Source organism: Vicugna pacos, chromosome 1 (genome assembly GCF_048564905.1).
Source record: "Vicugna pacos chromosome 1, VicPac4, whole genome shotgun sequence".
Lineage (NCBI taxonomy): Eukaryota > Metazoa > Chordata > Mammalia > Artiodactyla > Camelidae > Vicugna > Vicugna pacos.
In genome coordinates, this window is record NC_132987.1 from 66,179,100 (window position 1) to 66,205,102 (window position 26,003).

The following is a 26,003-nucleotide window of genomic DNA, read 5'->3' on the forward strand; positions in this document are numbered from 1 at the left end:
AGTTAGTTGTGGTTCTGCTGTAGTCACAAGAGGCCAGCTTGTGGTCCTACGACTCCGCCATCTTAACAGGAAATCTAAAAAGACTAGTTGCCACTTTCAGTGAGTCTTGTTATTTTAAGTAATAGCACTTATGCAACAGAAAAAATACAACAATATATAATTGCAAGTAAAAACTTATTTTTCATGTTTTTATGTTAATACATGTATATAATTATTATATATTTTCACCTCCATCTGTTTGGCAAAAATAAAAAAAGCCAGACATTTCCAAATGTTAGCGAGGATGTTTGGAAGAGCAAATCTTATACACTGCTTGTGGAATATAAATTGGCATAACCACCCTGGGAAATCATCCAGCAATATGTGGTATATTAGTTTTCTATAGCTGTGTAACAAGTTACCAGAAACCTAGTGGCTTAAAACACATTTATTATCCCACAGTGTCTATGGGCCAGGAGTACAGGCACAGTTTAGCTGGTTCTTCTGCTCAGGGTCTCACAAAGCTGCAATCAACGTGTAAGTCAGGTTGTCTTCTTATCTGGAGGCTTGACTGGGGAAGAATCCACTTCTAAGCTTTCTCAGGCTGTTAGTGGAATTCATTTTCCTGTGGTTGTAGAGCTGACAGCCCTGGCTTCTTACTGGCTGTCAGATGGAGGCTGTACTGTGGCCCTAGAAACCAACCACAGTTTCCTGTCATGTGGCGCTCTCCATAGGCAGTTCACAACGTGAAAACTCACTTCTTAAAATCCAGCAGGAGAGTGTCTAGCTCCAGTCTTTAAGATAGAGACTTAGATAGAGATATATAATAAAATGTAATCATCTTTGCTGTATTCTGTTGGCCAGAAATAAGTCAAAGGTCCTACTCACACTTTAAGGGTAGTGATTATACAGGGCACCATGAGAGGGAAAATATCATGAGGACCCTCTCAGAATTCTGCCACACCGACTAAAGTTAAAGATGCACTGTCCTAGGATCTAACAGTTTCCTTGCACACACAGAGATATGTACAAGCATTGTTTGTAATAGCAAAACTATTGTTCTATAAATTAAACTTTAAAAATTTTAAATACAAAAAGATATAGTCAGAGAGACATTAACTAATGAAATATCATGTATGACATAACATTTTTGTGAAAGTAACGTATATATGAGAATTCTGCTTCAGAAATGGCCTACTGTTATTGTCTTGAACAAGTCCTCCCACCACTGAGAACAACTGGACAAAACATAAAAACACATTAAGGCATTGAAGAGTATCACGGCAGTGAGAATTCGTGGGTCCAAGATCTGGAAGAAGAGAAAGAGAAGATTGAGAAGTGAGCCTGGTGTTTGCCGTTACTTTTTCACCTAAGGTGAGTGCAAATTATGAAAGCAGTGGCTGAAAAACTGAGTAGAGCTTTTGGCTGTCTCATGGGGCTGAGGAGGCTGGGTCAAAGAAAGAGAGGCCCTAGTAAATGCCCCAGACTTTTGGTCAAGACACTCAAGGAATACCCTAACTAAAAGGGTGAACTGTAAGGAAACTAGTTTTCACAAACACTGAAGTCCAGCTGTTAATATCAGATCCTGATTGGAATAAAGTGATTTTCCCTCAGCTTAGCTGTGGGCAGTAATACTTGCCTCTAACTCTCTTCCTTAGAACACATTCTCTTTCCTCAGCCCGCTTGCACAAATTCAACTCATCCTAGAAAACACGCCTTCAGTGTGGAACACTGATACAGCAGAAAAAGATCTAGGATGAATGAACTTTGTATAGCCTAGGATTCAGTGTGGTCCTCTCTTCTACTCTTGTGTTATAGAGCTACCCCATCTCTTTCACCTTGCTTCTCCATGGGTGTTTTAGTTTGATTTGATAAACTATGTCATATGTGAGACTTATTCTGTGACCTCTGCTTGGCTGACTTCAGTCTTTTGAAGCCACTGCTCACAAAGAATCCCCCCCCATTGCATCAAATTTAACAGTAACAATTATTTATCCCAAATTTTCGTTTAAGACCATTTATTGAGCGAAAAGCAACTATTTGTGTTTCATTTAATTTCTTAAAGGTTTTTGATACTGACCATACATTATCAGGTAAACAGGATGGGAGAGAAAAAAAGAAATACCTCAGAAGCTTCCTCAAACGTGCTGCATGTGAATGCCTTAGACATGAGGCGCTGACTTCTAACACTTTTGTAATAATCCCTTAGCCTTCATTCCTTACATTATTCATTCTGTTAACGTGTATTAGGTAACAACACTGTGAGAGGCAAGAAATACACAGAGGTGAGCGAGGATCCATCGGCCCTGGAAGAGCTTCGAAGACAAGTTTGTAGGCATAACTTTGCATCTCAACCTAATAAGTACCGTTTCCCTGTCACTCCAGCGTGACTCTCTAACCTCTGCCTCTGTGAACCTCCTCAATCAGACCTTCTCCCTGACCCCGGACTCTCTCCACTGGTTCCGGGCTACCCGTTAGCGTTTCCAGAGAAAGACAGTTGGAAGACTACATCTCCCAGCAGCCTCTGCAGCAGGGCGGTGGAGGAGTGCGCGCAGGCGCGCGGTCCAGCCCCCGCGCGCAGGCGCATTGCGAACGCCGGCTGAGCTAGGTCTCGCTGTGCTGGGTGCGCGGCGGTCGAGAGCGAGGCCTGGTGAGCACCGCCGAGGCGCGAGTCCGCTCTTCGAGGTTGTGTGCGGCAGAGGCACGGCGGGCGAGCGAGCGAGTCAGCGGCTCACCCCAGCAGTGGCACCGGGATCGGTTGCCTTAAGCCTGGTAAGTGCGGGGCCCCGGCGGACCCCAGCCCCTCCCCCTCCCGCTGGCGGATCCGGCAGTCCTCAGCGGGACCCGGGAGAGGCCCGCGGCGAGGGCGGGCGCCGTCTGTGCTCGAGCTCTGGTTCCTGGGCCTGGGCGCTCGCGGCGCCTCCGTGCGTCACCGGCCCGGCTGTCCTAACGGCCGCGCGGCCAGCCTAAGGGAGGGTGGGGGCGGGGGCGCTGGTGTGCTCGCCATCGGGAACGGCGGCCGGGGCGGGGCGGGGCGGGGCGGCGGCGGGGCTGGAAGCGGCGCCGGGGACTGCGGGGCGCCGAGGCAGCGGGGCGGAGAGCTGGGAGTGCGGAGCCAGCGCCGCGGCCAGGCGCGAGCGCGCGGGGGGCGGGGGTGGGCCGCGCAGAGTGCTGTGACTGAGGCTGGAGAGAGCAGGGGGCGACGTGTAAAGATCCTAACCCGGGCAAGAAGGGACCGTCTCAGGAATTCACAAGTTGCTGCTCCAGCCGGAGCCGGTGGTTTGGGGGGAGGTGGCGGGGGCGGGGGTGGAGACGGACGACTGCAGTTTACAGATGTCATAACAACATGGGCCTGAAGAGGCTGACAGGGGTGTGGTAATTATAGGAATGACAGAACTTCGTCTGCACATAGCGTGTGTCAGTGGTGATGCGAGGGAAGCGGCGAAGTATTAGATTAAGCTCTAAAGGGGAGGGGAAAACAAGGATGGCTGGAGTCACGGAAGTCGTCATGAAGGAATGTTTTAGGTTTGAATGGAAGTATTTAATGTTCCACTTTTGAGTGAACGACTTCAAAAGAATTGATTTTTAAACTTTAAGATTAGAATAAACAGTTTGGAAGTATTTTTTTCTAAAACATACTATTAAATAATATTTCTAACTTTTTCAGTCCTTTTTTCCTTTAATAAACACTTCCTTCAGAACCCCTGTTTGTTTACAGGAGGCTTGTAGGTGATTCCTCCCCCTCTTGTTGCTTCAAAACTCATTCCTGACTTTTTTTTTCTTCTTGTTATTGCATTTGAAATATTTTGAAAGTAATTCACAATCGCTTCTCTTTCCATTGTAAAGATTGAAGAGATGAAATTTTAACTTTTCAAAGGAAAGTGAGAATAAATTCTATTGTACTTTTGCTGAAATAATCTATTCTTGGAAGGCACTTTAATGTGTAATACCTGATTTAAGGTGGAGGACATGAGAGAACCTAAAAGAAGTAACATTTATTGAGCTCCTTTCCAGGTATTTTGCTAAATGCTTTCAGTGTATTAAAGCATTTAATATTTAACTCTGAAGATGTTATTTTTTCCTTTCTACAGATTAAAGCTTTGAAGGTTAGAGAAGTTAAGTAACTTACTTAAGGTCATCCAGCTCTTGTTGGAACCAGCCTTGGAACCAAAATCACTGCCATTTTAGAAATTATTTCTTCTTTCCTTTCATATTTCTTTGTTGTGTTTTCTTGATTTGGTCCATTAATTCAGCGAATTCTTGGATTGTTCATGGAGTATGTGAGACTGGGGATGTAAATGTGATCAAGACACTCTTCCTGTCCTCATGGAATTTATAGTGTAGAGGGGAAGACTGACAAATAATGACTATAAATATTGACTGCATGACATTTTATCAGTCATTACAAGTGAGCAAAAACTATAGTAAATAGCAAAGGAAGTTCAGATGGACTCAGACAACAGAAACCTCCAGGAGTGTACAGTCTAGTAGGGAAACAAAACATATATTTATAAAAACCTAGAATAAACTAAGTGATAGAAATTAATGCCTCATCTGAAGTCAGAATATTTACATTATGTTACTTTAGGTCCTTGTAGAAGTTTCTTCACAGGACTATGAATTAATATTTTGCACTTTGACTTTTATCTAGTATTGGAACATTATTTATTTATTGATCCTTATAAAATAGAAACCTTAGAGAAAAATTGTTTTTAAGACCCCTGTGATACATTTTTGTCTTTTCTTTCTTTGGGTTTTAAACAAATGACTGCTTTTATTAGATCGTTTGTATTTTATAAGCCATCCTATTTCTCTTTATGCTTTGGCTGTGAGGAGGTTCAGAGCTGTGTTCAGTGTTGGTAATTTTCATAATTTTTATTAGCCTCAACTATGTTATACGTTATGTCAAAATGTCTGGAATTGCTCTCAGTTGTTTCCTGGACTATTTGTTGTTGTTGTTCTTTTCTTCTCTTGATTCTTTTACCATTTCCCTCATTTCAGAATAGGGATTGTATATTATTTTTATTTCCAGTATTTTAGGATAGTATTTGTTGAATTAAATGATAAAGCCTTGATGATTTATGATTTTGTATTTTTAAGTCTGTCAGATTGTTTCTAGATGTATGTATGAATACTTTGTATAAAATCAATTAAGACTTTTGGCCATGTAAGTAAAGATGACTGACAGTGATAAAGGTAATTCCCCATTACTCTCTTTAAGATTTATGTACTTTGCAAGGTATTCTGAATTTAGCCATAATAATGGAAGAAAACATTGGAAATGGTTAACAATTAAATTAGCCGATTAAGGCTGATTTCACTCTATTCTTGCTGTAGTAAGCAGGAGGTGGCCCCAGGCCAGCAAGGGGCCAGATAGGACCCTGGTAAAAAAATTTTGAGGCCTTGCAGTGAAAGGGCAAGAATGAAGACTGATGGAACATACAGTTTTTTTGTTTATTTTTAAAGATGATTTAACCCTACAAGACAGATGTAAGTGATAAAATGGTTCTGATCTAGTGTAGTAGACTAATTGGGACAGTTCCTGAAAGCAGGCAATAATCCAGAATGTGGATAATAGGGATAATCTACTTCACATAGCAAGAATAATGCTGCCCTTCATATACAAAGATAAGTCTGCTTACTCATCATGATTGATTTTCCAGCATGAGGAGGGATATGTGCTGAGTTGTCCATGAGTCTCTGTACTCTCTGACCAACAAGGCTGCTTGGGAACAGAATGGGAGTTTGTAGCTAGGAAAAAGAAGACAAGCAGAAGGTACTAACATTTATTGATGGATCAAGCACTACATCAGGTACTTTCACTTAATTATTGTAAAAGCACTTTGAGAAGGTGAGGTACATGTAGAGGGTAGTTAGGTAACTTGTCCTACTTCACAGAGTAAGTGGTAGAGTTAGGATTCAAACACAAGGCTATTTGTACTATGTTAACATCAAACATTAGAGCTTGATTTTGTCTTGGTTTGCAGTTCAGTCTCTCCAGCAGAACAAACTAAAAATGTAGTTTGTTTAACATCATGAAATGATATTGTGAAGACCTAATTTACTGAAAGCTGAAAGGCTGTATGAGTTCCTTGCTTTATTGCCATTAAAAAAATACAAATTTTAAATTAGAATAATATGTAAAAAACAACTGTCTTCTGTCCCAGCCTCTGCACTTTGGAGGCTACCATTTTCTTTTAGCTATTTCCTCTTTCATATTTATGAATCATTTGCTTCTGTTGCTATTTCTTGATATACCAGTTTTGGACATTATCTATTGACTTTTGTCCACACATATGTACGTTACCTCTCCCATCCTTTCAATATAATTATCACAGGTGTTTCTTTTTTTCTTTCTTTTATTTTTTACATAAAAAGTTCAGTAAAAATTGGATAAAGTAAAGTGCTTTTAAGCAGTAAATCAGTCTTAACAGCATGGCTGGCTGAAACCACAAGGCAGCCTGCCTTGGAATATTTACATGATAACACGTTAAACCTTGCAGGAGAACTTAAAACATCCTTACAAAGTCTTCCTTTATCACAGGTGTTTATTAAGTTATTGTTCAGTTATAACAAATATTTATAGCTGAACCATGCAATGTATTGTATCATTTCTTCTCTTAACCAGTTTGGTTTTTCCAGGAGTAATACCTTTTTTCCCCCTTCTGTATCCATGAGACAGCTATCCTGGAACCTCTGTCCTTTTAATGCAATCTGGACTGGTTACTTTTTAGGCCTACTTCACAGCTGTTATCCTGGAACTTCTTTTTATGTCACCCTTAAAACTCTCAATGCCCTTCTCCCTACTGGATTTCCTATTTTCCATATTTTCTTAACTTCCAGAGGAAGGGTACCTGGGAAGGAAAAACCTTCTGAGATCTTGCATGATTGAAAAAATCTATTCTACCTTAACATTTCATCAATAATTTGAGTATAAATTTCTAGGCTTAAAAAGTTTGGAAGTCATAGCTCTGTTGTTTTCTGCATTCTAACGTTGCTGTTGATGTCCAAAGCTATTCTCATTCTTGATTTGTGTGTGACCTTCCCCATCTTTCCTCCAATCTTTAGAAGCTTTTAGGATATTATTTTTAACCCCTAATGTGCCTAGATGTGGTTCTTTTTTCATTTAAAGGCACTCCATGGACCCTTACAAGCTGGGAATTCATGTCCTTTAGTTTTGGGAAATTTATTTTATCATTAATATTATTTTGGGGGATATTTTAGGTAAAAGAGTTGTAGAGTTAATTAGCTTTCCAGTTCTTGACACTATCATCAGACTATACAAGTTCCTTTAAATTTTTCATTTCTGAGCCCTACTTCCAGTACCCTTTCTAGCAGGCAGTCATTGCATTGTGGTTGATAACATTCCTTGATTATATGTGAATCATTGTGAAATATGTAGTGGGTGGGGTGTGTGTATTTAGTTTATATATTGTTATAGACTTTGTTCTGTTTCTTACTCTTTTTCACTCAGCATTATTTTGGAGACCTTTCTGTTTTGTTGTGTGTACATATAATTGTGTATAATGTGGAATACCAGTATACATCTACTACATTTTACTTTTCATTCCCTAATCACTGACACCTGAGTTGACTTTCTGGCATTACAAATAAACTGTGGTAAATATACTCTTCCTTGTGCATCCTTATGGACCTCTGTAAGAAGTTGTCTGAGATATATCCAGGAGTGGGATTCTTGAGTCAATGAATTCAAGAACTAGTTTATGCTCTTACTAGCAATGGAGGAGGGTTCTTGTTTGCCCACATCTTTGCCAGTATTTGGTTTTATCTAACTTTCTAATTTTTATTAGTCTAATAAGTATAAAGTAGTATTGTTTTAATGTACATTCTCTGATAACTAATGAGTTTGAGCATCTCTTGTATCCCTTCAGGTTTTCCCTTTTGATAATTGTCTGTTTTGTCCTTTTATCTATCTTTCCTTTGGGTTTCCTGTCTTTTTGGTTTGCAGGAGTTCCTTGTGAAGGTCTGTTTTAGGATGAAAATATCTTCTCTAAGCCTGTCATCTTTGTGCTAGTTTTGTCCATGGTGTCTTTCACTGAATGAATATTCTAAATTTGGTGCACTGTTTCTTTAATAATCTTCCTCATCAACTTTTTCTCTCTTGGAATTTGGATTACTAGGTATTAGAGTTCTTAGTTTGTTCTTTTAATTTTGTTTTCCTTCCTATTTTCCATCACTTAGTCTCTTTGTTCTGTTTTCTGAGAGATTTCTTCAGTGTTAATCTTCCAACCCTTCTGTTGAATTTTAAGCTCCTATCCATATTTTTAATTTCCTAGAGCTCATTCTTATGGTATCTTTGCATTGTTTTATAAACACTATAATCCTTTTAAGGATAGTAATACTAGTTGGGTTTTTTTGGTAGGTTTTTTGGTACCTTTCATTGCTCTACTTCTTTTAAGTTCCTTTATTTCATTACAGTCTTTTCTCTATAGAGGCTTTCCTCAGATGTCTGGTAAACTTAAGGTTGTCCATTCATATTTAAGAGTGAAGTGTTAAAAACTGAATTGGAAACTCCATAGGTATGGCTTGTTAAAGGGTGGGCAGTTTTGGGATGTGTTTGAGCCTACTTGACTACCAGTCTAAAGGGTGGGCAGAGTTGCTGGTGGCCTTTTAATAGGGGGAGAGGACTCACAGTTCTCTTATCTTGGCCTGGTTGGTTTCCTTGAGAGAGAGAGCCTCCAATCTCTTACCTAAATGCTATGTTCTGAGAACTTAGAAAAGGAGTTGTCATTCTCACTGTTAATTGTGCTTGTGTAATCCTGTGTATACCTGACTAGTGTCCCATGAGTCTCTAGTTTTTTCACAGTAATCCTCTCAACATCCGTAGGGCTTTGGGGAGGGATGGTTGCCTGGCTGAGCACAAGGGAGGAGGAAGTCTGGGTGTGATGGCTATTTTGTAGACTTAGAACTAGCCTTCCAAAAAAATGTGACAATGAGTATTTATATGTTCATGTATAACTGAAAAATTGTGCTCTACACTGGAATTTGACTATAACTCAATAAAAAAAAGTTAAAAAAAAAAAAGAACTAGCCTTCCAATTTTTAGTCCCATTCCTTACTCTCCCTTCAGAAATGCCTGTAGGGGCCTCCTGCCTTTGAAGCCTCCTGCTTGTGGGGAGTATGAATCAGCTTCTTTGCAGGTGCTTAGGCTTCAGAGTTTTCCACTTTGCTAGTAAAATACCATTTGACAATCTGTTTTCACAGCTTCTAAAAAGTTTTTGACATCTCATCTATAACCTTTGATTCTCTCCTTTCCTGTTCCATATTTGTAATTCATCCCTTTAAAAAAAAAGGTATAATTTTGTGTAGATTAATCTACCAAATCCATCATTTTATTTCTTCACATAAACTCTATATTTTGTGGCATGTCCATTCTTTCCATGCCATTTGAGTGCTATGTGCTCAGTATTTTGCTTAGTATAGAAGGTTAAAATTAAATTTCTGAGTTTTGAGGCGGGGTGGGTATAGCTCAGTGATAGAGCACATGCTTAGCATGCATGAGGTCCTGGGTTCAATCCCCAGTACCTCCATTAAACAAAAAAAATTGCTGAGTACTGAGATGTTAATGTTTTGGGAAGAAAACTCATACATCCTGTCTAATTCTTAATTTAAAATATGAAAACTCATATAAATGTATGTGTAATAATATAGAACTTATTAAATTCAGTAATGGATATGAATCAGATAAAGGCAGATTTGCTCTTTTTTTTTTATCATGAAGGAAACCTTTATGCTATTTTTGGAGAAAGATTTATCTTAAATCCAATTATAAGGAGAGAGGTAGTTTTTCTCTTTGATTAAGAACTTAGACTATTCAATCAGAACTTTGATGAAAGAATAGCATGTTGAGTTGATGAAATTCCAGCCAAGAATAAAGAAATACAGTGTTTCAGTTAGGCTGGGAAGCCTCATGGTAGTAAATACATGCTTTCTGCTTTACTTTTTGGAAGTTTTTCTTATTGTGTAATTAGTATATTGCTTACTGAAGAAAATTTGGGGGATAAAGACAAATCATATTAATACCCATTTAATATTTTTGTATTCTAATTCAAGTTATGAAATATTTTTAAAAGTATAGAAAATAACATAAATTGGAGTTTTGTTCCCACCACCCGGATTTTTCATGCGTTAGTGTTCTGTTTTTCTTATTTCTCGGTATATTATGATTATGTCCCAGAGACAAACCCTTGCTTTATAGTTTTTAGGTTTACGATTTTTCGCTGTAACAGTCATGTTGCTGTGAACATTCTTACATATGCTGCTGATTTTATTTCCTTTGGGTACATTCCAAAAGTGGAATTACTGAATCCTAGGGTGTAAATTCCCCAAATCCTTGGTAAATATTTTCCTTTAAATGTTTGGATATTGAGAGTGTCTTTGGAAAACCTTGCAAGTTGGTAACCCATAGATACTAGAAGGTGAGATCAGAATTCAGGGTCAAAGTTTATAGTAAATTTTTAGCGGAAGAAGGTCTGAAGCTGGGACATGAAAGAAAATTAAGTATTTCTATTAGATTGTTGAGGTTAGAGCTATCAAATTTATCAGAGATGAGTGCCTATGAATCATGTCTGCAGCATTGACTTCTCACAGAAGAGGCTTGTTGCAGGGTTTTTCAAACTGTGCCCCCATTGAACACTAGCATGTTGTCACTAAAATAAAGATAACTAATTATTTTACAGGGAAAAAATGTGTCAGATGTTTTAAGTTTTATTTTTCATCCCTAATTTTTATTAAAATCTTTTAAAGGGATCTGCTACTACTGTCTGACTTAGAAGTTGGTAACAAATGAATGAGCGTGAGCTATAGAGCGCACCTATAGAGTGTGAGCTTGCACCTCCCTATTTTTTGATCAGAAAATAAAGCTTTCAAGAAAATATTCACATATGAACTGAAATTTTTTTATGCTTTATGTTTAAGTTGATAAATCCATAACTTGCTTCTTTTGTAGTCATACTTTCTTGTGGTTTTGGCTTTTTAATATTAAATGTACATCATGTTTTCTAATAAAATTATGCTTAATTTATATGGTGGAATTAAGTATGTTAGCATTTTATGGTGTTCCACAAATACTGTGGATGTTAAACATTCAGAATAGTTGGCATGTGTTTGAGGTTTACTGACTGTTTGGATTGACTTCACACACTCAACATAAACCATTTTGAATATAATAGAAATAGAGAAAGATCTATACTCAGTGTGTTTTGTGCATACATTGGTGGAGAACAGAGTATTGAATGAATCAAGGCCAAGGGAGCTTGTGGAACAAAAAAGTTCAATTTTTTTAATAGACTTTATTCTTTTAGAGCAGTTTCAGGTTCATAACAGAATTAAGCAGAAAATACAGTGTTCACACATAGCCCTGCCCACCCACACATATATACTCCCCTACCCTCAACATCCCTCATCAGTGTGGCATATTTGATACGATCAGTGAACCAACATGAGCACGTTATTATCAACTAAAGTCCATAGTTAACATTGGGGTTCATTCTTGGTGTTGTACATTCTGTGGGTCTTGACATATGTTTAGAGACATGTGTCAACCATTATAGTATCATTCAGAATAGTTTCACTGTCTCCAAAATCCTCTGTGCTCTGCTGTTCATCCCTCCCATTCCTTAGACCCCTGGCAACTGCTGATCTTTTAACTCTCCAGTTTTGCCTCTTTGAGAATGTCATAAAGTTGGAGTCATACCCATGTGTTTTCAAAAAGCTCTCAATGTAACAAATATAATACCCCCCTCAAAAGAGGAGGGGAAGAGGGTATTAAGTAATCAGTCTCATTTATAAATACTGATTTAGAAATATTTTAGGAGGGGAGTTAGGTTTATTTATTTTTATTTATTTATTTAATATAGGGACTGGGGATTGGACCCAGGACCTTGTACATGCTAAGCACACACTACCACTGAGCTATACCACTGATTTAGACATTTTTAAGAAAATACTAACAGATAGAATTAAAAAGAATGATACACTGTGACCAAGTGTGTTTATTCTGAGTCAAAAATCATTCATTATTAAGAAATATATTAATATCTCACTGTATTTAATATGTCAGAGGAGATACACAATGATCATTTTAATAACAGCCAAAAAGACATTTGGTATACTTCAACACACATTTCAGATTTTAGCACTTTAGTAAAATAGGTATAGATGTGTGGACCATAGATGTGATTTTTTTTTTTAAGTATATTAAAAGAATACTGTGACACAACTGGAGCTCTCATACACTGCTTGTAGGAATGCAGGATGTTACAGCCACTTTGGAAAACAGTTTGACAATTTTTTGTAAAGTTAAACATACACTTATCATATGACCCAGCAGTCTTACTCTTAGGTTTTACCCAAGAAAAATGAAAACATTTATCCACGTAAAAACCGTATGTGAATGTTTATAGTGGCTTATTCATAATCACTCAAAACTGCAAACAATCCAGATGACTATCAACTGATGAATAGATGAACAAATTGTGGAATATAATAGAATACAATTCAGCAACAAAAAGAGTCATTTACTGGTAGATGCAACAGTATGGAGGAATCCCAGACTAGTTATTAGTGAGTGAAAAAAGCTGTACTTGAAAGGCTACATGTTGTGTGGCTCCATTTATTTGGCATTCTGGAAAATGCAAAATTGAAGAGCAGATCGCCTGGGGTTGGGAAAAATGGATTTATTAGAAAGGGGCCTGTCAGAATTTTCTGTAGTGAGGAAAAGATTCTCTGTCTTAATTGTGGTGGTATTTACTTAAATGGCATATTTTACTGTATGTAAATTATACCTCAATAAAATTGACCCTTTAAAAAAACTTCATTATCAAGAGTGTCAACTGAAAGTATCAGAAACAGAATTCAGTGGCTGGCTTTAAAAAACTAGTATGTAGTAATAAGTAATTTCCCTGTATTCAGACAGTAGCCAGTTAGAATGTAATGAAAGGAAACTTCACATATGTCATTGTAGCAAAAAAGATAAGTGTAAATACATATTTAATTTCTGAACAAGAAGACCCAGTATTGTAAAAATGTTTCCTTAATCTATAAATTGAATGCTATCTGAATATCAAAGGACTTTCTATTTCTCTTAACGAGACAGAAAAGATTATCTGGACCAAGGGTTCTCAAATTTTTTGGTCACAGAACTTTACACTCTTAACAGAGACCCTGAAGAAAGAAAACTTTTGTTTATGTTATTATTGTGTATCTTTTAACATTTACCATATTAGAGGTAAAAATAAAATTTTGAAACACAGGAATACACAGCAGACATTCCGTGAGGCATCAAAGTGATCATGCCGTCACATCACGTCTGAAAAACTCAAGAGTGAATATGAACAAAGCACATAACTAGTAGTAGTATGAAAATAGCGTTCATCAGAATCATTTTTTTTTTCACGTATCATATTGTCAAATACGGGAAAATTTAAATTGGTCCTGGGTTAGCAGCGGTGGTGATGGGGAACTGGAACATTCGTATTCACTAGTACATGAGGGCAATAATTTAGAGGGAACTTTGACAATATTAAAATTTTAAATTAACATACTTTTGACCTTGAGGTTTCACTGTTTAAAATTCTTTCATAGGTTTATTTGTGAAACATATGCAAACATGGGAAGGATAATTTAGTTACACCCTTGTTTGTGGTAGACAATTGGAGTCAAGCATAATTGTCATTGATGCATAGGATCTGGTTATGGTACAAAAATTTACTACTATATTGTTAAAAATGATAAAACTCTATAGGTGTTGGTATGGAAAGTTGTCCAGAATTGAACAAACTGCAGAACTGTGTGTGTACAATAAAAATCAAAAGGATATGTGTATGTATAACCAATCCTTGAAAGAATATACAGAGAACTTGATGGTGGTTACCTTTAGAAACAAGGGGAGGTACGGTTTCATTTTTTTCCGTTTATACCTACCCATACTGTTTGGATTTTGTGTGTGTGTGAAATGTTTTGAAATTCAAAAGCACAAGTGCAGTGTATGAATGGTGGAAATTTTTGGAGTGTTGGAGTCATTTGTGAGTTTCTGGATATCAAAATGTAACTAAAAAAGTAAGACAGGACAAGAGGCCCTGGCATTTCCTTATGTATACATACTCCTTTTAAAGAACAGTTGCTCTGGTCACACATGGCTTACTGCTGTTCCTTATCAGTTGTTCTTTTTAATATCTGTGCCTCTATTTTGTACTCTGCCCTGTTTTGTGGGTCTTTCTCTTTCGGCCTCAACTGATGAAATCCTGTCTATTCTTCGTAAGCTAGCTGAAACACCATCTTCTCAATGAAGCCTTCTCTGATCATTTTAGTCAGAAGAGATTTTTTTTTTTGAACCTCTGGAGCTATTTAAAGCCATTTCTTCATTACACAAATATCAGGTGTGAGCTATATATGGGTCAGTGGAGGTATGCTTTCATACGTTACTTTTCATTGCCTTATAAGGTATTATCTCCACAGTGCAATAAGGAAACCAAGATTCACAGAAGTTTAGTACCTTCCCTATATAATTATGCTAAGAAGTAAATTTGAAAACAGGGTTTTAAGGCCAAACCTCTTCTCTGGACTTACTTCTTATATCACTTTAATAAAAAGCAAGTGAATAATTAATCTTTTTGTGAACATTTCTTTCCTTTAGATTTTTTGTATTTTTAAGATTTTTGAAATAAATTCAAGCTTACAGAAGTTTCTAAAAGTATATAAAGCCCTCCTGTTTACCTAATGCCCACATTCCACAATTGTTCATTTTACTTTTTACTCCATTTGCTTTATCATTTACTCTCTCTATGTATATGTGTACTGTGTTCCCAACATTGTCTTTCCATAACTGCTTGCCCTTCTAGCTCCTTGTTGAATCTAGGCTTCCAGTTACTTAAGTCTTATTAGTTTTGTTAAAGTCTTGTTAAATTTTATCCAGGTCTTGCTCTGTTACTTTAGGCTTTTTCCTTCTTTTAACCTAAAACTTGAATTTGGATATCATTGCTATTATGCTATATTGTGATCTTTCAGAACCAAAATGCTGCTTGTTTCAGGAATCCCATTCTTCTCTATGTCATTTGTCAGCACCATTAATTATGATTCCTTCAGAATTATTTGCAAATTCTCATCTGCATTGCACCAGTCTTTTAATCTAATAAAAGCCCAGTCTGACAAAATACTGCTGGATATATTATTAGTCTGCTTGTGCTATCGTTAAAAAGCATCACAGATTGGATGGTTAAAACAACAGAAATTCATTTTCTCACAGTTCTGGAGGCTAGAAGTCTAAGGTCAAAGTTCCAATGTTACGGAAATGACAGTCCAGTCAAGAAACAAGCACCACTCGGAGGGTTGGAGTACTCAGATGTATTACGCCGGCGGGCTCAGAGGGGCTTCTGCTCCGAAGCTCTGAGCACCTCCAAGACGTGCACATGAGGTTTTATAGGGTAAAGTACAAGCTTGGGGTATTAGACCAATAGGCATGGAACAGCTTTAGCAGCATTATCATCACAAAAGTGGAGGTGGGGAGGCAGCAAACCAACATTCCAAAGCCAGATATGTATCTTTGAAAACCCAGCTGGTTAGCAAAAAAACATGAACAGCAAAACAACACTGATTAACCTAGATTTACAAGTTAGTCTAGCAGAACTCAGATCAATATTCCAGTACTTAGATTTGTGAGTTATCTTGTTAGCCCAGCCCAGCCTCTCCTTCACATTCCTAGACTTGTGAGTTATCTTGTTAGACCAGCCCGGCTTTTCCCTCACACCAACAGGGTTGGCTTCTGATAAGGTCTCTCTTCCTGACTTGCAGATGACCACTTTCTCTCTGTTTCCTCACATGACTTTTTCTCTGAGTACATGCAGGGGTTGAGGGTGTAGAGATATATATAGAGAGGGAGGGGGAGGGGAGATATCTCTGGTGTCTCTTCCTCTGATAAGGACACCAGTCCTTTTGGATTAGGGGCCCACCCTGTGACCTCATTTAACCTTGATTATCCTTGAGCCTCCCGAATCCTTACCTGTAAAGGGTGAGAATAATAATTTTGCCCTATAGGTTTTTTAAGAGATCCAGCTAAAATAGATGATGTGACACAGCACTTTATAGATCAGTGATTCTCAAACCAGGCTTGCATCAAAATCATCTTTCTAAAAATAACTGTTCCTGTGACTTCCATCCTGATAGCATAAGGAGCTCTGCAGACCCATTCCTTTGTACAACTGGGGAAAACTATTAAAAAACAACTATTTAGACCTTTGGAAATGATCCTAAGGCATACAATAAATGCAGAGCTTCCAGCTGGAGGGAAGGTTTTCTTCTTGGGAGGAGCAGGACATTGGGATTTCTCATCCTGCCCCCAGCTGCCTGCTGCTTAGGCTAAGTTCTAGGTAAATTTGTTGGAAAGGAAGGGGACTGGACTACTGTTTGTCTGGTCTCCACTTGCAGAACAGAAACTGTTGGGAACAGAGCTGCTGAGCATACTAGGGGACAGATCATCTTTTCCCTGTCTTAAAAATGGTGGTTCCACATCAGGAGAGACAAGCTGAGAAGACTTCAGGCTTGTATCTACCCCCTATCAAATACTCAGTTCCTATGGGTGTCACTCAAAAGAGTGGCTGTTGTCCACACCCCCATCTTTAGAGCCCTGGTTCAGAGATTTGCTTGTGGGTAGAGGAGAGAAACAGGTCATAAAGCATATGGCCCCTAATCTCTTCCTCAAGGAAAGACTTCGCTTACATTAGAGCTGGAGAGGTTCAAACCAGGTAAGAACTGGGATAAGAGACAGCTGAAAGGAGCATTCCTAGGGACAGAGTGAATGTCAGACACTAACCTGAAACTACTCCTTCACAGGAGCCTGAATTTGGTTGGATTCCTCTGTAGAGCAATTTATTACTGAGGCCATTGTTTAAAACAGTACAGCAATCTAACTGACAGTGGAAGTGAATAGCTCGGTGTGGTCAGGGAGAGAGACAGAGTCCTGCCAAATTACAGCTACGGCAAGATGACTGTGGGCATATCCAGGCTCTGCCACCACTGAGGACCAACACGAGAGGGGGAGGGTGTGGGGTGGAAAAACAGACTTCTTTAAAACAATCTAGCAAATTACTGTGCAAATAAACAACCAAAAATAGAAAACCTCTAGGGGACCGGGCAATACCCAGAGTTGCCTCAGTATTCTATAAGATGTTGAGTTCCCAATGAAAAGGTGAAATATGTGCAAACAAAAACTAGAAGAGTGTGGCTACTACACTGGAAAAAAAGGAGACAATAGAAACTGCCTGTGAGGGAGACCAGATGTTGGATTTAACAGAAATAAACTTTGAAGTAACCAGTATAAATATGTTCAAAGAATCAAAGGAAACCTTGATTAAAGAAGGGAATATATGATGACAACTCATATCAAATAGATACTGTCAATCAAGAGACAGATTCTAAAGAGGAACCAAATGGAAATTGTGGAGTTGAAAGGTAACATAACTGATGAAAAATTAGAGGGGCTCAAAGGTAGATTTGAAGTGGTCGAGGAAAGAACTAGTGAACTTGTCAATAGATCGGTAGAAATTTAAGGAAGAGAGAGAAAAAAATGAATAAAATTGAGAAGAGCCTCAGAGAAATGTGGGGCACCATAAAGTGCACCATAGTACACATAATGAGAGTACCAGAAGAGGGGAGAAAAAAAGGAGAAAAAAGTATTCAAGAAAATAATGGCTGAAAACTTCTCAAATCTATTGAAAAACACTGACCTACATATCCATCCAAAGAACCCAAAGAACTTCAAGTAGGATTAATGTAAGAAAACCTACAAATGGACATATCAGAGTAAAAATGTTAAAAATCAGAGGCAAGAAGAAATCCTTCAGAGCAGCAAGAGAAAAACAGCTGGTTATTTACTTGTAATGGGACCCTGATTAAAAAATAATAATAATAATGGCTGACTTTTCATCAGAAACAATGGAATCCAGAAGGTTGTGGAGTAATATATTTGAAGTACTCAGAGACAAATACTGTCAACCAAATTTTTGTATATCCAGCCAAGCTATCTTTTAAAAATGAAAGTAAATGAAGAGTTTCCTAGATTATAAAAACTGAGAGACTTTGTTACTAGCAGACTTGCCTTTCAAGATTGCTAAGGGAAATTTTTTAGGCTGAAAGCAAGTGACCCCAGATGGTAATTTGAATCTATATGAACAAAGAGCACCAGTAAAAGTAATTGTGCAATTTTAAGAGAGTATATAACCACATTTTTTTCACAAAACATTTAAAAAGCAGTTGTGTAAAATAATGTATATATTATATTCTTGGGCCTATAGAAATGTAATATATTTGTAATGTGTCTGCCAGTAACAGCTCAAAGGTGGTGAGTGGAAGCAAAACTATGTTAAGCTAAGGAAGTGACTGTAGATGATAAAGAAATAATTATAACTATATTGTTAGATTTATACCATTAATGTAATATGTATAACAAAAGTATTATAGAGGAAAGGGAGTAGAATTATATAGCATAACATTTCTGTATCTCACTGGAATTAACCTAGTATAAATCATGCTGATTCTTGTAAGTTAAAGTGTATATGTTAAGTTCTTGAGCAACTGCTGAGGGGAAAACAAAAAATACAGTGAAAAAGTCACTAAAAAAATTTAAATGCTTCATTAGAAAATAATTCACTTAGTGCAGAAGAAAGCAAAAGTAATAAAGGAACAAAAGACATGAGGCAGAAAATGAAAAATGAAAAAGCAGTCATCCTTCCAGCTATATCAATAATGATACTAATATGAATTGATTAAATAATCTAATTAAAAAGGCAGAAATTGTCAGGCTGGATCTAACCATATGCTCTCTGCAGGAGACACACTTTAAAGATACAAATACATTGAAGGTATAAGGATGTAAAAAGATAAACCATATAAACAACAACCACAAGAAAGCTGGAGTGGCTATACTAACAGAAAAAAATAGACTTTAAAACAAAACATGTTATGAGAGAGGAAGAGGGACACTTTATAGTGATGAAAAGTTCAATCCACTAGATATATAAAAGTTATAACTTATGTATGAACCTAGTAATAGCACCAAAATATATGAAGCAGAAACTGACAGAGATGAAGGGAGAAATAGTTCAGTAATGACTGGGAGACTTCAATACGGCACTTTCAATAATGGACAGAACAACTTGACATAAGGTCAGCAAGGAAACAATATAAACCAACCAGACCCAGCAGATATGTACAGAACACACCACCACCCAGCAGCAGCATAATATATATTCTCAAGTGCATGTGGGACATTTTCCAGGATGGAAAATGCTAGGCCACAGAACAAACCTTAATATATTTAAAAGGTTTGAAATAATACAAATGATGTTCTCTGACCACAATGAAAAAAAATCAGAAATCAACAACAGAAAGAAACTATTTGCTTCTTTGGGGGAACTCACAAATATGTAGAAATTAAGGAGCATACTCCTAAGTAACCAGTGGGTCAAAGGAAGAAAAAAAAAGAGAAATCAGAAAATACTTTGAGATAACATGAAAATGAAGTTACTACCTAATAAAACTTAGGGAATACAGCTAAAGCTGTGCTTAGAGGGAAACTTCTAGAAATAAATGCCTATATTAAGTGTCTCCAGTCAATAACCTAACCTTCCACATTAAGTCAAAAGAAGAGTGAAGTAGAAGGAAGGAAGTAATAAAGATTAGGGTAGAGATTAATGAATTAGAGAGTGAAAAAATGATAGAGAAAATTGAGGAAACCAAAAACTGTCTCTTTGAAAACATCAACAAAATTGGTAAACCTTGGGTTAGATTGACAAAAAAAGAACAGAAGACTCAAATTACTAGAATCAGAAATGAAAGAGGGAACATTATTGGTTACCTTATAAAACTTAAAAGAATTATAAAGGAATACTATGAATAACAGTATACCAGTAAGATACATAGCTTAGATAAAATGGACACATTTTTAGCAAGATAAAACCTACTGAAACTGACATAAGAAACAATCTAAATAGACCTATAACAAGTGAAGAGATTGAATTAATCATTAAAGTACCCACAAAGAAAAGCCCAGGCCTACATGGCTTCACTGCTGAATTCTATCAGACATTTAAAGAGGAATTAGTACTATTTGTTCACAAACTCTTTCAAAAAATTGAAAGAGGGGAAGATACTTTTCAACTTATTTTATGAAGCTAGTTACCCTTATGCTAAAGACATCACAAGAAAAGTACAGACCAATACCTCTTGTGAATATAAACACAAAAATTCTCAAAATGCTAACAAACTAAACTTAGCAGCATATAAAAAGATTTATACACCATGACCAAGTGGCATTTATCCCAGAAATGTAAGGTTGGTATAAATTTCATAAACCAATTATGTACTATGTCAGTAAAATAAAGAAAAAAGTTACATAGTCTTTGCAAAAGATGCAGAAAAATTTGACAAAATACACCTTTCACTGACAAAGACACAAAAAAAACTAGGAATAGAAAGGAACTTCAGCATGTTAAAGGACATCTATGAAAAAAATCCAAAGGTAACATGATACTTGATGATGAAAGACTGGATGCTTTCCTGTAAGATCAGGAATGAAACAAGATTGTCTGCTCTCTTCCACTTCTATTTGACATTGTATGGAGGGTCTAGCCATGGCAGTTATGCAAGAAAAAAAAAGGCACCAAGATCAGAAGAAAAGGGAGGAGGGTATAGCTCAGTGATAGAGTGTGTGCCTGGCATGCATGAGATCTTGGATTCAATCTCAAGTACCTCCACTAAAAAAATGGATTAAATAAACTGAATTACTTCTCCCCCAAAACAAACAAACAAACAAAAGATTGGAAGAAAAGGAGCAAAACTGTCTCTGGCAGATGACATGATCTTGTATGTAGAAAATCCTTAAGAATCCACTAATAAAGTGTTAGCATTAATAAACAAGTTCAGTTCAGCCAAGGTTGCAGGATACAAAATCAATACATAAAAATTGACTTTATATAAACTTGGCATGAACAATCCAAAAGTGAAATTAAAATAATTCCATTTACAATAGCATCAAAAAGATTAAAATACTTACGTGTAAATTTAACAAAAGAAGTGTAAAACACTCTGAAAAATATAAAACGTTGTTGAAAGAAATTAAAGATCTAAGTTAAAAAAATTTTGTCTTCATAGACTGAAAGGTTTAATATTAAGATTGGCAGTACTCCCCAAATTAATCTCCAGATTCAGTGCAGTTCATATCAGAATTTTAGGTGACTTCTGTGTAGACATTGACAGATTGACTCTAAAATTCACATGGAATAGTGGTGTACCCAGGTAAGCCAAAACAGTCTTAAAAAAGAATAAAATAGTACTCATACATTCCTGATTTTAAAACTTACTACAGAAATGGTAATCAAGATTGTGTGGAATTGGCAAAAGGATACACATACACAGATCAATGGAATAGAATTGAAAGTTGAGAAATAAAACCATATATCTGTGACTGATTTTCAAACAATAGTGTTAAAGACTATTCAGTGAAGAAAGAATAGTCTTCTCAACAAATAGTGTTGAAACGACTGGTGGCCATATGCAAACAATCACGTTGGACCCTTACCTCATACCATATACAAAAATTAACTCAAAATGGATGATAAACCTAAATGTAAGAGTTAGTTAAAACTTTAACCTCTTAGGAGGAAACTTAGAGTTAAGATGGCACTAAAATCATTGAGCAGCAAAAGGAAAAATAGATTAATTTGGGTTACATCAAAATTAAGGACTTTTTGTGCTTTAAAGTACACCATCGGGAAAGTGAAAAGACATCTTACTGGAAGTATGGAAGAAAATATTAATAAGTCATATATGATAGGAACTTATATCTAGAATAAATAAGGAACTGTTACAACTTAATGGTAAAAAGACAACCCAATTTAAAAATGGGCAGAGAATCTAAATAGACATTTTGGGGGGAAGATATATAGTTGGCAAAAAAAAGTAAGTTAAAAGACATCTAGCCCACTAGGATGGCCAGAATCAAAAAGTTGTGATACTTTGCTGTACACCTAGAACTAACACAATATTGTAAATAAGCTATACTTCAAAAAAAAAAAAGTGATAGTAGGTGTTGGCCAGGATGTGGAGAAATTGGCAACCCTTGTGCACTGCTCGTGGGAATGTAAAATAATGCAGTCACTTTGGAAAAAGCTTGGCAGTTCCTAAAATGATTAAACAGAGTTACCATTTGACCAGCAGTTCCTCTCCCAGGTTACATACCCAAGAGAAATGAAAACCTGTGTCTACATAAAAACTTGTCCACAAATGTTTATGGAGGCACTATTCATAATAGCAAAAAGTAGGAAGAATCCAGCTGTCCATTATTTGATGAGTGGATAGATATAATGGGGTATAACCATACAGTAGGATATTATTCGGCCAAAAAGGGGTAAAGTACTAATAATATGCTGCAACACGGATGAACTTGTAAAATATGCTAAGTGGAAGAAGCTAGGCACAGAAGATCACACATGATTTCTATTCATATGAAATGTCCAGAATAGGAGTGGTAGCTTTTTGAGGTGATGAAAATGTTAAAAAAAAATTGACTTGTGATGGTTGCATATAGCTGTGAATATACTATAAGACGTTGAATTGTACACTTTAATAAAGCTGTTAAAGTAAACCATTTGACATTCTTATCCATTGGTTCTGGGCATGTATATGTTTAAAAGTCTGAACTATTAAAATAACAGAGCTCTTTATGGTAAGCTAAGGTCCTTCCCTCTCATTTTTGTAGAAATCATGACTACCCCAGGAAAAGAGAACTTTCGCTTGAAAAGTTACAAAAATAAGTCCCTGAATCCTGATGAGATGCGCAGAAGGAGGGAGGAAGAAGGGCTGCAGTTACGTAAGCAGAAAAGAGAAGAGCAGGTAAGTCCTTTACTCTCATTTATTTCTCTTAAAGAACTTAGTGTTCCATTTTAATACTGACATCACCTTCCTTTATTTTAGTTTTAACAGTGTGTGATACATATTGTGTGTATATGCATATATCCCCCTCCCAACTATAAAATCAGCATCTTTTAGGGTAGGGGAGTGGACGTGATGAAAAGTAGAATGCAAGAATGAAGAAATCTCTCAGGTTCCCATGTTATCAGTATAACCACTGTTTAACATTTTGGCTTTTTTTTTTTTAGTCTATTTTACTTTTCTAAAGTTACAACTTCTTTAAGATTTTATGTGTATGTTTGTTAATGAATTCTCAAGTGACCAACAGAACATTGCTATTCATTCTAAATTTTAATTTGAAAATTTGTAAACATGTACAAAAATACAGAGTAGTTAATGAACCTCATAAGCCCATACTTTGGGTTCAGTAATTGTCAGCAATTTTCTATACTTGCTTCATGTCTGTTTGTCTATCTTTACATTCTTTATTGTATATTATTTTATTTTTCTTAACACCTTTATTATGGTATGGTTCCTGTACAGTAAACTACACATATTTCAGATGTACAATTTGAAGAATTTTGTTAGGTGTATATACCCCATGAAACCACCTCCACAATCAAGATAGCTAACACTTCCGTCACTCCCCTAAAGGTGCAAGTTTCAAATTGCCAGTGTATCCCTTCTCACCTCCTTTACGCCCTGGTAAACATAAGTTTGTTTTCTGTGTTTGTGAGTCTGTTTCTGTTTTGTAGGTAAGTTCATTTGTGTCCTTTTTTTAGATTCTACATATAAGAGATGTCATATGGTATTTTTCTTTTTCTGACTTACTTTACTTAGAATGACGATGTCCAGGTCCATCCATGTTGCTGCAAATGACATTCCTTTTTATGGCTGAGTAATACTCCATTGCGTATATGTACCACGTCTGCTTTATCCAGTTATCTGTTGATGGACATTTGGGTTGTTTCCATGTCTTTGCTATTGTAAATAGTGCTGCTGTGAATATTGGGGTGCATATATATATCTTTTCAAATTATATTTTTCTCCAGATATATGCCCAGGAGTGGGATTGCTGGATCATGTGATAAGTTTATTTTTAGTTTTTTGAGGAATCTCCATACTGTCCTCCATAGTGGCTGCACCAGTTTATATTCCCAACAGTGTAGGAGAGTTCCTTTTTCTTCACACTCTCTCCAGCATTTATTGTTTGTGGACTTTTTATTGATGGCCATTCTGATTGTGTGAGGTGACATCTCATTGTAGTTTTGATTTGTTTCTCTAAAAATTGTAGTTTCTCTAACAATTAGTGATATTGAGCATCTTTTCATGTGCTTGTTGGCCATCTGGATGTCTTCCTCAGAGAGATGTCTATTTATGTCTAATGTGCATTTTTTGATTGGGTTGCTTGTTTTTTTGATATTAAGTTGTATGAGCTGTTTGTATATTTTGGAAATTAATCCCTTGTCATTCACAATATTTGCAAATATTTTCTCCCATTCTGTAGGTTATCTTTTCATTTTGTTGATAGTATCCTTAGCTGTGGAAAAGCTCTTAGGTTTAATTAGATCCCATCTGTTTATTTTTGCTTCTATTTCCATTACTGTAGGAGCTGGTTTGAAAAAAAAAATATTGCTGTGATTTATGTCAAAGCATGTTCTACCTATGTTTTCCTCTAGGAGTTTTATAGTATCTGATCTTACATTGAAGTCTTTAATCCATTTTGAGTTTATTTTTGTATATGGTGTTAGAGAATGTTCTAATTTCAGTCTTTTACAGGTAGCTTTCCAGTTTTCCCAGCACCACTTGTTGAAGAGACCATCTTTTCTCCATTGTGTATTCTTGCCTCCTTTGTCATGGATTAATTAATCATAAGTGCATGGGTTTATTTCTGGACTTTCTATTCCTGTTCCATTTATTTATGTGTCTGTTTTTGTGCCAGTACCATACTGCTTTGATTACTGTAGCTTTGTAGTGTAGTCTGAATTTAGAGAGTGTGATTCCCCCAGCTCCATTCTTCCTTTTCAAGACTGTTTTGGCTATTTGGGGCCTTTTGTGTTTCCATACAAATTTTAACATTTTTTGTTCCAGTGCTGTGAAAAATATCATTGGTAATTTGATAGGGATTGCATTGAATCTCTATATTGCCTTGGGTAGTATGACCATTTTAACAATACTGATTCTTCCAATCCAAGAACTCGGTATATCTTGCCATCTGTTTTTGTCGTCTTCAGTCAGGTCTGAATATAACCACTAGCCTACGCATCATACTTGGCATAAAGCCATTTGAAGATATAGTAGTGGCACTCTGCCATTAACAGTGTTTGTTTTACTCTGTTTCTTTGATAACAGGGATTTCGTGTTATTAGACTTCATTGAAAATTTATATAAACAAAATAAGGTCTTCATATTCACCTGCCTGAAGAAAAATGCTTTACAGCCTTAATATATCAAGTGGCAAGTATTGCCCCTCTTATCTGACTAGAAATGTTTGTAGTTGAAATTCTAACACCTTCATTGTATGAGATCTGAAATTGTGCTAGGACTTTAATAAGTTTCTGTGCTAAGTTTCTGGAATATTGCTGTATTTAAAAATCTTAATTTTATCATTTCATGTGTGCCATCTTATGTAGGGAGAACTGGTAAAACCAATCAGACTTCCTTTTTTTTCTTTTTAAATTTAATTAATTTATTTATTTATTTTACTTTTTTTAATTGAGTTATAGTCATCTAACAATGTTGTGTCAAATTCCAGTGTAGAGCACAATTTTTCAGTTATATGTGAACATACATACATTCATTGTCACATTCACTTTCTCTGTGAGCCACCACAAGATCCTGTATATATTTCACTGTACTACACAGTGCAATCTTGTTTATCTATTCTACATTTTGAAATCCCAGTCCCTTCCCATCCCCACCAATCAGACTTTTTAATATCACAGCAGTACTTGTTTCATGCCTAATTTGTAAAATAGTGACCATCAGTAAAATACAGATTCATGTAGGTGCTGTTTATGTTTCCACAGTTGCTTTGTCATCTATCGGGAAAAGTCACAGACTTAATTAGGCCAGCTGTTCAGCTAGATTTGAGGGTAGTA

General features: G+C 36.5%; 1 protein-coding gene and 1 long non-coding RNA gene across 5 annotated transcripts in view; one reads left to right on the forward strand and one right to left on the reverse strand.

The window, feature by feature from the left end:
* Positions 1 to 412: 412 nt before the first annotated feature.
* LOC140697255 (uncharacterized) lies at positions 413 to 2,575 on the reverse strand. 4 transcript variants are annotated; one of them, XR_012074101.1, is made up of 3 exons: positions 2,379 to 2,575; positions 2,105 to 2,238; positions 413 to 1,288 (listed from the first exon to the last, which is right to left on the reverse strand). It is a non-coding gene; the product is annotated as an uncharacterized lncRNA (long non-coding RNA). The 4 variants fall into 4 exon arrangements; XR_012074097.1 differs by having other exon boundaries at positions 2,346 to 2,575; XR_012074102.1 differs by having other exon boundaries at positions 413 to 669; positions 1,178 to 1,288; positions 2,105 to 2,575.
* KPNA1 (karyopherin subunit alpha 1) overlaps positions 2,563 to 26,003 on the forward strand; it is a 56,247-nt gene continuing 32,806 nt past the window's right edge. Inside the window, exons 1-2 of the mRNA XM_006215752.4 lie at positions 2,563 to 2,751; positions 22,751 to 22,884. Of these exons, the coding sequence (XP_006215814.1) occupies positions 22,756 to 22,884 (129 nt within the window). The 5' untranslated portion in view covers positions 2,563 to 2,751; positions 22,751 to 22,755. The remainder of the gene's footprint in view (positions 2,752 to 22,750; positions 22,885 to 26,003) is intronic.